This window comes from Leptopilina heterotoma, unplaced genomic scaffold, assembly GCF_015476425.1.
Source record: "Leptopilina heterotoma isolate Lh14 unplaced genomic scaffold, ASM1547642v1 Lhet_90, whole genome shotgun sequence".
Classification (NCBI taxonomy): Eukaryota; Metazoa; Arthropoda; class Insecta; order Hymenoptera; family Figitidae; genus Leptopilina; species Leptopilina heterotoma.
In genome coordinates, this window is record NW_025111194.1 from 296,335 (window position 1) to 309,462 (window position 13,128).

The following is a 13,128-nucleotide window of genomic DNA, read 5'->3' on the forward strand; positions in this document are numbered from 1 at the left end:
AAAAAATAATTTCTTTAGACCGACGACGAAGTTGAAAAAATATATGAAAGTTGAAGTAATGATCAGAATTTGATTAGGTTCCTAATTTGATTACAATAATTAAATTGATTTTCATCAATAGAGACTCGTTAATTAGTCAATTATCTAATTTATAATTTTTTTCGTTAATTAATTTATTATCTATTTCTTACTTGTCTAGTTTGTTTTGATAATAACTATTCCTTAGAAATCATTTTCTGCAATTTTGGATCTAGATCTCGATAAATTTCTTCTGTGACAGTCTCTGAAAAATTATTGTAATATTTAAATATTTAATTCAAAAACCATCTCAGTGATTTTAAATCTATTCTAAAAATTTAATATTTATTATTATTAATTAATTAATAATATTAAATTTATCAATAAATAAAAAATAAAAATCTCACCTCGACATTTGTATTCAATATTGGACCAGACAATATTTTCCTGTGAGAAGCAATAAACGCCGAGTTTTCCTCCTTTCAGGGTATTATCAAAAATATTCTGTGAATCGGCAATTAATTCCTGTCCACTGTAAAGTTTGAGTCTTATTAATCCAATAGAGGGTCGATGAACGAGATTCCATCGATAGGAAACAAATTGTTCCCAAGGAATTCGTTTTGGATCATGCCAAAGAAGTTTCACTTCTCCAGGATGACCGTCAGTGTTCCATAAACTGTTTCGTAACATTGGTCCCGGTCCACTTTTTGAATCAACTAATTTTATCTGAATTCCCGGATCTCCACGTGCTGGAAATGGTGTATTGACCCAATAATTTTGCAGTCCCTTCTTCCACATGACAACGTAGAATTTTTTATTGCTTTGATAGGAAAATATAAAGCCAACAAAATCATCGTCACCATTTGCATTGTTTATGAAAAATGTCCCATCATAATCAACACCGCCGAAATTTACTAAACCTATTTTGGAAAATTTGTGTATTTTATTATTTATTTTTATAAGAAACAAAAAATTAAAAATAAACTTTTAATCAAGATAAATCTAACACGAATCTAACCTAAAATTCGTTTGCTTCTTAGGTACCTTTCTTGGGAGCGCGTCACAATTAATTAGAAATTAAGTAAATTTGTTTAAGAAAAAAGTTTACAAACCAACGCCAATTCCAGGATTGCTGTTAAGCTTTTGTACAATTTCTTTTCCGTCATTATTGAATTCCCATTTAGGATTCTCCTGTCCGGAACCAACTGTCGGATCCAGAGCAATAGTGTTTATTTTCCTCAAGTCCGTTGTCCAAATGTCACTATTATTCGGACAATTATCATTGATGTTAATGACATTATCATTATCGTTGTCATTCCAACATGCGTCGCCGATTTCTGTGTTTGCTGATTAATAATAAAAACAAGAATAAATGTAAAGATTTAAAAATAAATGTCAGGGAATACCTACCGCGAAGCGATAGAACAGGGTTGGGCAGCGATGTTTCCTATTTTCAAAGTAATGGTACGTTTACACTTGCAAAGTAGTTTCCTAATTTCAACATTTTTGTGATTATGAACAATTAAGTACAAATTATTCTTCTATAAAATTCTTAAAATAGTATAGAATTGATGTTTTCTTTTATAAAATTCATAAATATTTACAAAAAAATGTAAAAAACGATTAAACCCATTGCTACCCAACTCTGTTATATATACATTCAGAATTTCATCTTTCCAACCCTGGTATAGTTGTTTTGACAGTTTTGGCAACATTTCACGCTCCGCTGATCATTATTGAACTTTCTTCTCGTGTGCAAATTAATTAAAAATTATTTCACAATATTTGAATGTTATTAATTAGCGTGAATTAGAACTAAACAGTTTTGGTTGTAAAACGATTGAATGGAATTGATGTTTTCATGACGATCGTAACTATAATTGACTTTTTTAGGTTATGTCATTTCAAATAGTATTTTGCTTTTTTGTAGTTGACAAGGAAATAATTTACAATTTGTTTATATAATTATGCAAAGATGCAAAAGAATAATTTTTTAAAAGTGATTTTGAAAGTGTTCGATATTATTTAAATCGTGTTTTTTCCGCAACATTTGGAAATACAGATCGGAGCGCTGATCATCGTATTAGGCCTACATCGTATTGTAAGTTTTTATCACGTTTTTATCTTTATTTTTATTTCACGTAATTATTTTCTAATAGTGAATATAAATAGTAAAACAAGTGAGTGAAATGATTGTCTTTTTTTGGAATATATTATAAGGAAAAAATATACTCACAGTGTGTCGCTGTCTGATCAGGATTGTAGACGAAAATACAATTGTCAACATTATTGGGAACTCCATCGCCGTCGATATCATCGTCACAGGCATCGCCGATTCCATCCTTGTCAGTGTCTTTCTGATCGGCATTAGTTACATTCCAACAATTGTCAAAATCATCCTGAATACCATCCTTGTCGGCATCTTTTCCAGTTTCGCAAGCGTCGCCAACTCCATTATCGTCTTTATCTTCCTGATTAGGATTCTTGACAGTTGGACAATTATCGCAAGCATCACCAACTCCATCGCCATCCGAATCTTTCTGATCCTTGTTACTCACTTTCGGACAATTATCATTTGAGTTTAAAATATCTGCAAAAGTTTGAAATTTTTTTATTGTGATTATTATTATTTTTAATAATTTTCAGTGTTAAAAATGACAGTGTTATTTCAGTGTTGATTTAGTTTATTCATATTACCATCGCCATCCATGTCCGTGTCACAGACATCGCCAATTCCATCTTTATCGATGTCTTCCTGATAGAAATTTGGAATAAATGGACAATTATCACAGGCATCACCTATTTTATCCTTGTCAGTATCCACTTGTTCTGGATTGACAATCAACCAACAATTGTCGACATTATTTGGTTTTCCATCATTGTCAGCGTCAGGATCGCAAAGATCGCCAATTCCATCACCATCGGTGTCCTCTTGACCACTGTTTGAAATTTTTGGACAATTATCAGCTCTACACTCGTGTGAACAGCATTTGAGTGCCTCATCTGGATATCCATCATTGTCCGAGTCTATTCCACATTTCCATCCATTGCCTGCATAGCCAACTAGACACTACGTACAAATTGAAAAATTAGTAATAAATTTTTTTTTATTCGCAATTTTTTTTTTAAAAACTAATTTTTGTTAAAATTACATTAAAACAATTAAAATTGAAATTAAAATTGTATTGAAAATATTAGAACCGTACTTTTTCTTAATAATTTCAAAAAATGATTTTTATCAAATATCAAAAAATGATTAAAGTGAAATTAAATTCGATTGTTATTCATATAACCAAAAATACTTGAAAAAACGTTACGTTCACTTTTAATAATACATTATCTATAATATATCAGATAAAATACGTAATTTAATTAATTGTTACGATATTAAATTTTTTTCCTGCTGTTAATTAATTATTACCCTGCACAAGTACTGATTAGATACAATTGGTACACATTTTGCATGATCGTCGCATTTTCTAATCATTCCAGGACATATATTTTCAATTGTATTTTTATTAAAAGATACGTCATGTCCTAAAGTTTCTGAAAGTAGCGAAAAATTATTTTTATATTCTGTCTTAAGTTAAATCAAATTTTTTTTTTATTTTCTTATGAGAAAAGAAGAATAAATATCAAGGAAATTAGTCTTTTTCAAATTTCCATATAATTTAAAAATTTGAAAAATTATTTATTAAACAATTGATACTTACTCTTGCAGGAGGAACATTCTTTTAGTAAATCAGGAATATTCAAAGCCTCAAAAGTCTGATAAAATAAGAAAGACAAATAATTTTGAAATATTATTTATTTTAATAATTTTTATATAATGATAATAATTGTTATTTTTTATATCATTTATTTATTTTTTTCTTAAACTTACGTCTATTTTTAATTTTACATCCAAGTGGGCCAGATTATTTAGTAATTGATTAAAATGATTACATTTTTTGCAAACTGTAATAGAAGAAAGTTAATTTTAGTTGATAATATGAAAACAGTTCAATAAAAAAGATTTTATTTAAAAATTCAAAAATAAGGAAAAACTGATGAATTCAATAATTTTTTTTATTTTTTAAATCTATTTTAATACAAATTGGTTCAATTTTTTTTTGGTTTAACAATTTTGATTAGAATAATAACAACAACTATAATAATAAAAATAGTAAAAGAAACAATCATAATAATAATAACAATAGAAATAATAAAAACAAGTAATAAAAATAATAACAATTATAATAATATTATAAATCGCAAATACCTGAGATTGAGGAATTATTGGAATATGCTAGAGCAACAATTGTTGCAAATATAACAATAGCAGCAATTTTTTGCATTTTTGAAAAAAATTAAATTACACTAAAAAAATAAAATTAGTTTTTTTCAACAAACATTGTTCGTGTATTTTTGTCAAATAACGGGAAACAAGGGAGTTGATTGTCTATTTATAAGAAATTCTAAGAGTTTTGTTATCAATTAAATTATCACTTTTGTTAAATCATAAAATATTTCGAAATACATATGTATATATAACGATAAAAAAATTAAAGGTAATTGTTTTTAGAAATTTGTCTCTATATCAATTTAGGAAATTTCATTACAATTTTTTTTTCGCAGTAATTTTTTTATCATCTTACATATATTGGGATTAAAATATATTGTTAAAATGTATAAGCAAAAAATTGTTTTTTGTAGATGAAAATTAATAATAATTCATAATTGAAATAAATTAAATAAAAATTAAAAAATTGGATAAATAAGTAAGAAAAATATAAAAGAATTGAATAAGTAAATTAAAGTATAAAAAAACCAAAAAGTAAATTTAAATAAATATAAATTAAAAAACAAAAATAATAATTGAAATAAAAAAAATTACAAATAAATAAAAAAAACTAAAAAGTATATATTATTGAACTTTTAAACAAATGTAAAATTATTAAAGGTACAGAGTCATCGAGTATGTATTGATGAAAAAATTGAAAAGACTGCCTTTGAAAAATTGTTTCAAATAAAAGTTCAAGGTTAAGACAGACTTATAAATCAATACTATTATATAAATTAAAAAAGAAACAATCAGTAATACATAATAGTCGCAGGTTAAGAACATTTTAACTTCCTATGGGATTAACGATTTTAAATTCACTGATTCATCAAAATCAAATTTTCGCAATAAAAACAAATAACAATTTTCTTTTCCTTAAATTATCTTTTAATATAAAAAAATAATATTAAATTATCAAATTAATTATTTACTATGAAAATATTATCAGTGTTTTTGTGTGTCGAAAATTATTGAAAAAAAGCATTATTGTCTTTATATAAAATAACTTCACTTTTTATCTGATAATAAACTTTTAGAACTTCAATATTTTACGAGTTTGACACAATTTTCCCAAAAAAGTAACATTTTCTCTAAAATTCAACGATGTAAACAAAAATATGAAATTTAAAGATTTTCTATTAAGAATTAAAAAATTCAATTAAACGGAATTTATTTACATTATTAATAAATTTTTTATATTAATTACACGTGAGATTTTTTCGCATTAAAAATTTTATGTAAAACGCAAAGGATAAGAATAAGTAAAAATAAGTTTTAATTTTTAAAAGTTTTATATTTTTTTATAAATATTATTTGTTGTTATTATGATTATTCCTATTATTATTATTACAGTAAAATAGTTTAATAAAAAATTTCATTTATTCAATATTTTTAACAGTATTATCACATTTTTACTTTTCTTATTGCTAAATATGATTTTTAACGATTAATGATTAATGAAGTATTAAATTATATTTAATTATTAATTTAATAATGATCCTCTTCCATTTGAACCAATTTCTGCAATTTAGGATCCAGATCTTTATAAATTTCCTTATTCACAGTTTCTGCAAAAATATTAAGTAAAAATATAATTAAAAAAATTTATGAAGGATTTAAAATTAAATTAATTAAAATTGACAAAACTAAAGTATGAAAGTTTAAATTATTATTTTTTTAATTATTATTGAACGAAATTATTTTAAATTAATAAAAATAATAATTTATTTACTCATATTTGTCAATTGAAATTATATTTAAATAATTTTGTTTTCTCACCTCGACATTTGTAATTAATATTCGACCAAATAATATTTTCCTGCGAAAAGCAATAGACACCGAGTTTTCCTCCCTTCAATGTACTGTCATAAATATTCTTCGAGTCGGCAATTAATTGTTTTCCATTATAAAGTTTCAGTCTTATTAAACCAATGGTTGGTCGATGATTGAGTTCCCATCGATACGATGTAAATTCTTTCCATGGAATTTTCTTTGGATCATGCCAAAGTAATTTTACTTCATTCTTATGTCCTTTTGTGTTCCATAAACTATTTCGTAACATTGGTCCAGGTCCTGTTTTTGAATCGACTAATTTTATCTGAATTCCCGGATCGGCGTACGCCTTAAATGGTTTATTCATCCAGTACTGTTGTTTTCCCTTTTTCCACATTACCACATAAAATTTGCGATTACTCTGATACGAGAATATAAAACCAATAAAATCGTCGTCCTGCTTTGTATTCACGTAAAATGTTCCATCGTAGTCGATGCCGTCGAATTTTTCTTTTCCTGCATTTTGGAAAAAAATGGAATATGTACTTACTTTGGTAATAATATTTTTTTTAAAGATGAAGATTATTATTTTAATATTTATTATTTTTTATTTTATTTCTTATTTGTAAGAAGTTGAAAAGTATTTTGCAAAAGTAGAAAAAACAATTTTTTCTACTTTTGCAAAATCCTTTCCTATTTCTTACAAATAGGGAATAAAATATTGAAAAGGTTGAAAAAGAAAATTACAAACCAATGCCAATGCCGGGATTGCTGTTGAGTGTTTGAATAATTTCTTGGCCATGATTATTGATAATCCATTTGGGATTCGCCTGACCGGAACCAGTCGTTGGATCCAGATCGATAGTCTTAATTTTCCGGAAGTCTGTGGCATGTATGTCACTATTATTTGGACAATTGTCGACACTGTTGATGATGGTGTCATTGTCATTGTCATTCCAGCAAGCATCACCAATATCCGTGTTCACTAATAAGAAATTAGAAAAATAGGAAAATAATCAGAAAAGAAATATTCTTGAAAAAATTTCCAACTTTTTAAATAATTTTTCTTTTAAAACGTTTTCAATTTTAAAATTAATGTACTGGAAATCATTGAATTATAGCAAAGATTTGAAAATAATCGAATTCATTTCGAGAATTTTATCAACATTTTTTTTTTCAATATTTGAATTCTTTCGAGAAAATGTATTTAAAATTGTATTGAAAATAATCTAATTCTTGGCAAGATTTTCATTAAAATTCTTTGTAATAATTGAATTGTTTTTAAGAATTTATATAAATATTCTTTAATTTTCTTTAATTAATTATTTTCAATAATTGTAATAAAATTCTTTGCAAAAAGTTAATTTATGAATAATAAAATTCTTATCAGGATTTCACTTATTTTCAATACAATTTTAATTGATTTCTTCGAAAATTTCAATTATTTTTAAAAATTGAATTTTTTACAGGAGTTCAATTATTTAAAAAACTTTAATAAAATTCAGTTCAAGAATTAAATTATTTTCATAAATAATGAAATTTTTACTGGAATTCAATTATTTTAAATACAATTTTAATTGAATTCCAGGGAAAATTAAATTATTATTTTTAAACATTGTTTTTTAATTCTTCGAAAGAATTCAATAATATCAATAAATAGTACATTTTTCACAGGAATTCAATTATTTTAAATACAATTTTAATAAAATTCTTTTCAAAAATCCACTTATTTTTTTTAAGTTTTGCAAAAATTCAATTATTTGTAGAAATTTGTTAAATGTAATTAACGATTTTTCTATTAAATTATATTAAAATTATTCATAGAAAATTGAATTCTTTTAAACAATTTTATTAGAGTTTTTCTAAATAATTACATTTTTTTAAAAATAATTTTAATTAAAAATTTTGAAAATAATTGGAATTTACAACAAATTTTATTAAAAAGTTTTGAGAACAATTGAATTGCATAGAAAAATTTTATTACAATCTTTTAAAAATAATTGTACCTGTAAGAGAAAGTTTATTAAAATTATCTTGAATATAATTGAATTTTTTCCAATAGAAATTTTATTAAAATTGTATTGAAAATAATTGAATTTCTCAGAAGAATTTTATTATTTATGAAAATATTTTAATTCTTTAATTCCTGCGGAGAATTTGGTTAATTATGAAAATAATTGAATTCTTGCGAATTCAATGCTCTCACCGTGTGTTGCTTTTTGATCAGGATTGTAGACGAAAATGCAGTTATCAACATTATTGGGAACTCCATCGCCGTCGATATCATCGTCACAGGCATCGCCTAAACCATCCTTATCAGTGTCTTTTTGATTTGCATTCGGAACTTTTGGACAATTGTCAAAGTCGTCCTGAATACCATCCTTGTCGGTGTCTTTTCCAGTTTCGCAAGCGTCGCCAACTCCATTGTCATCCTCATCTTCCTGGCCTGGATTCTTTACAAATGGACAATTATCACAAGCGTCACCGACTCCATCGCCATCCGTATCTTTCTGATCCTTATTACTCACTTTCGGACAATTATCGTCAGGATTCATTATTTCTACGGAAAAATAATTTTTTTTACTCGCTTAATTTATATTCACATTTCTAATTTTAATTATTCCAATCAATTGAATGATTAATTATTATTATTTATTGCATCATTTAGAGATTAATTAATTTAATTTTAGAGATTCAGGTAGAGATTGATAGAGATTTGCGTGAATTTTGAATAAAAAATACCGTCGCCATCCATGTCGGGGTCGCAGACATCGCCAACACCATCGCCGTCAGTGTCCTCCTGATCGGGATTCGGAATTGTTGGACAATTATCGCAAACGTCTCCAATTTTATCACCGTCTTCGTCTTGCTGTTCTGGATTTACATTTAGCCAGCAATTGTCATGGGGATTTTCAATGCCATCATTATCGGCGTCCGGATCGCAAACGTCGCCTATTCCATCGCCATCGGCGTCTTCTTGTCCGCTATTCGCGATATTTGGACAATTGTCGACGTGACATTCTCGCGAGCAACAATTGAGAGCCTTATCTGGATAGCCATCGAGATCAGAGTCTAATCCACATTTAAATCCGTTTCCCGCCCATCCAATCATGCACTAAAAATAAAATTCGATCATCACATCCTTTCTTTTTGCATTTTGAGTTTAAAATTAATTTAATTAATTTATCTTGCTAAGAATTTTATTAAAATTCTTTAAAATAATTCAATTCTCCTTCGGAGAATTTTATTGTTTGTTAAAATAATTCAATTTTTGACAAAGAATTTTATCGAAATTCTTTAAATTAGGCATTAAGTTTTTTAGAAGAATTTTATTATTTATAAAGATTATTGAATTCTGACCAAGAATGTTATTAACATTTTTGATAATGATTAAATTAATGTCAAGAAATTTTCGAAAATAATTGAATTTTTTCGAGGAATTTAATAAAAACTGTAATAAAAATATTCCAATCCTCATAAAAAATTAAATCAAAATTTTTCAAAATAATTGAATTCTTCTGAGAAATTTTATTGAAATTCACTCTCTTTATAAATAAATAAAGTCTAATAAGTGTAAGAAAAGAGAAAATATAATTAAAAATTCATTACCCTGCATAAATACTGCTTAAAACCGATTGAAATGCATTTGGCGTGTTCGTCGCATTGTCGAAGCATTCCAGGGCAAATATTTCCGGTTACATTCTTCAAACTGTTAAAGCTGAGATTTTCAATGTTTATAATACCTGAAAATATCGTTAACATTAATATCTTGAAATTCAAGTTATAAATTGTTTAAATATTTAAAAGAAAACAATTCGGTTTTTAATTTAAAAAAAATTATCCTCGGAAATCTTTTACTTTGCAGAAAAAAATGTTCTTATCCCAACAGAAATTTTCTTAATTATTAATTAATTACTTTAAATAATAAATAATTTCAATAGATTATTATCAATTTTATCTCGATTAGAAACAATTTTTTTGAATTGATTTTATTTATTTGATTTTAATTTCCGTATTTTAAAAAAAATTTTAATACTTTTTGTTTTTTCGATTCGAATTTTCTTGATTGAAATAAATTTCAATCTGTTAAAAAAATTTTTTTCAATCTAAAGGAAAATTTGTTGACTTTATAAAATTTGTTAACACTTTTTACATTAGAAACAATTTTCAAAATTGCAATGAAATATAAATGGAAAAAAAATTACTCACTTTGACAGAAAGCACATTCTTTTAATAAACTTCTAATATTCAAAAGTTCATAAGTCTGGAATGTGAAAAATTGACATAAAATTAATTTCATAGAAAATCTTATTTTTTTACTATAAAAAATAATAATTTAATACTTAAAAATACTAATAAATTATTTCGAAATTTTACTGTATTATTATATTTTTTTTTTATGGAAAATATTTATACTCACATCTAATTCAAATCGAATATCCAAAAACGCCAAATTACTTAAAAGCGGCTCGTACCGCTGACATTTTGTGCAATCTGTAAGTAGAAAAATTTTTTTAAAAATTTATAAGTGAAAAATCAATTAAATATTTTGATTTTATAAAAAGAAAAATACCTGTATTTGAAAAAACATGAGGAATCGAAAGAGAGAAAATTATAGCCAATTGTAAGACGCCAAGCGTCGTGACTTCTTTCATTGTAAATTAAAAACAGCCTTTCAATTTTTTTCAAAAACAATTTTCTCAAAATTCAAACGTAAAGTTCAAGTTTAATACTGCTAGTGACATAAGGAAACGAATTAACGTCTTTTTATATAGGAAGTGCATCAGTAACCACATTCTTATCGGATTATCTTCCGAGATCAAAGATTTTAATCCCTTACTGATAAAACAATAACTATTATTTATAGTCAAATAGACAAACAACTGTTTTTTTCATTAATATTATTTTTACTGTATATGAATACATTTTAGTTTTAAAGTCAAAACAGACAAAAATAAATACAAAATAGAAATTACATTACATTACGAAAATATAAAAATAAACAGAAAATCTAAGACAATCAATGACTTGATTATATATTTAGTTTCGATCTTAGTGATAACAAAACATTTTTTTACACGGTTCTAATTGCAATGTTGTGTTTTTCTTTAAAAATTAAGATAATAATTCGCATCTCCTTTAATCCTTCGTGACCGAGATAATGAAAAATTGACCTTGAATTTCTGATAAGCTTCCAGCAGAAAACAAACTTGGTCAAATATTAAATAAACTCTTTTTTACATTTTATAAATATCGACAAATATTTAACGAACAAAATATACTTTTTTTTAAACACTGTTTTTCAAACACAGAAATAAAAATATACAAACTTTCTAGAAGAAATTTTTCGCTTTTGGAAATTGGAAACTTTTAGGAGTATCTTGAAAATTTCGAACTACTGTAATTAAATTCTTGGAAATTTTCATTTAATGGACTTGATTTTTTTTCTATTGGCAATTCTTTAATGATTTCTAATAGAAGATGCGCGTGACTTTTTGTCAATTGTTCCAATTCTTTGGAATTTCGAAACTTTTCAAAATTACATTGAATTTTTGTCAAACACGCTTCTTTTAATGTTTTTGCCCGACAATTATCCGCGACCATCAAAGTATTCATCACATTATCGAAATTAATATTCGTTGACAGTGATTTTGAACAAATATCCCTTAATTCGCCAATTTCGTACAAATGTGCAACTTTTAAAATATCCAAAGTAGCTGATTCTGGCGATTTTTCAATTTTCCCTGTGTAAAAATATCGCAGAACTTTCATAAGATCTTCATAATTTACTTGGGTAGGATTTATTTTAATTTTATCCAATGATGGTTCATTTAAAAACATTTGATGAAATACTTTACTTTTCACGGACAAAATAATTTTGTGTGCGAAAATTTTTCTTCTTCCAATGTGAATAGTTACGTCACTGAATGTTTTGTCATTTAAAAAACTGTTATCGTTATTTTCCTGCTCTGTTTTTACATTGCCTGCTGTGATTTCTAAACAAACAAAACTGACGTCTATTTCGAAAACGAAAATAAGATCATTTTCGACTAAATTGTCAAGGAGGTGTCGATGGTCCAATAAACCGATTTTAAACCATTTGGCTTCAAATTTTCCTGTATATCTGTTGATTAGAGTTGATACTTCCTGATTTGATGAATCCATTATTGACAAACTCATGGTAAAGTTGAATAAATGCTCCTCGTAGGACTCCATTGAACGAACCGTTACGGAAACGTGATCGTTTATGTAAAGTTTATCTACATTTAAAAACCAACGCTTATAGGGAAAATTTTGCATTGTAAATGTCGGCGAGTTAAGCGATTTATCTCCAATAACTGATTTCTTGTAATTTCGAATTATCCACTTGAATCGTGTTTTATTATCCATTGTTGATCTGTAACAATCGTAACAATGAATCCGACATATGCATTTTTAGGTTATGTTCTTTTTTCATTTGTTTTAGAAATAAATTTATTTATTATAAATAATAAATTAACTGAATAGAATGAATAAAACTGAAAAACTGTATATTAAAAAATTTTATATACCTTTTAATACTATAACTGAAATATTTCTATTTTTACACAAATATTGTTATTTATATTGTTGCAGGAAGCGTGCAATTCCAAATATGAAAAATGAGACAGTGTGTACGTGACATAAGCAAATTTAAGGAGTATTCACATATCAACGCAGAAAACGTAAAGGTAAGTAGACAATTCTTAACTTAGGGTGAGATCCCATGTGAACAGAATATGTCGACCGAAAGCAGAAAATCTTGAGTGCAAAAGAGATATATAGATATTGTTGTTCTTTTCACTCTCATGATTTTCTGCTTTCGGTCGACGTATTCTGCTCACATGGGATCGCACCCTTACAATTTACAAATAACTTTATTTCTCTTCTTCCTGCTCTATTTTGAATTAATAATATTGGAATAATAATAATTAGATAATTAAAAAATCCCCATCAATAAATCTTGGTAGATTCTTTACGAGTTTATGGAGAAAAAA

At 26.0% G+C, this 13,128-nt stretch overlaps 3 protein-coding genes across 3 annotated transcripts in view; 1 reads left to right on the plus strand and 2 right to left on the minus strand.

Moving 5' to 3' along the window:
* Positions 1 to 132: 132 nt before the first annotated feature.
* Positions 133 to 4,431, minus strand: LOC122511849 (cartilage oligomeric matrix protein-like). Its single transcript, XM_043627370.1, has 9 exons — positions 4,280 to 4,431; positions 3,902 to 3,975; positions 3,732 to 3,786; positions 3,440 to 3,564; positions 2,716 to 3,088; positions 2,255 to 2,608; positions 1,131 to 1,364; positions 426 to 938; positions 133 to 283 (listed from the first exon to the last, which is right to left on the minus strand). Exons 1-9 carry the CDS (start codon positions 4,353 to 4,355, stop codon positions 216 to 218), a joined length of 1,872 nt encoding a protein of 623 aa, XP_043483305.1. The 5' UTR covers positions 4,356 to 4,431; the 3' UTR covers positions 133 to 215.
* LOC122511903 overlaps positions 1,371 to 13,128 on the plus strand; it is a 28,151-nt gene continuing 16,393 nt past the window's right edge. The window contains exons 1-2 of the mRNA XM_043627471.1: positions 1,371 to 2,119; positions 12,728 to 12,822. The gene's annotated coding sequence lies outside the window, so the exon portion shown is untranslated. The remainder of the gene's footprint in view (positions 2,120 to 12,727; positions 12,823 to 13,128) is intronic.
* On the minus strand, positions 5,746 to 12,763 carry LOC122511848 (cartilage oligomeric matrix protein-like). The gene is made up of 10 exons (XM_043627369.1): positions 12,664 to 12,763; positions 10,686 to 12,509; positions 10,533 to 10,606; positions 10,322 to 10,376; positions 9,722 to 9,855; positions 8,855 to 9,227; positions 8,319 to 8,672; positions 6,864 to 7,097; positions 6,119 to 6,628; positions 5,746 to 5,907 (listed from the first exon to the last, which is right to left on the minus strand). Exons 2-10 carry the CDS (start codon positions 10,765 to 10,767, stop codon positions 5,828 to 5,830), a joined length of 1,896 nt encoding a protein of 631 aa, XP_043483304.1. The 5' UTR covers positions 10,768 to 12,509; positions 12,664 to 12,763; the 3' UTR covers positions 5,746 to 5,827.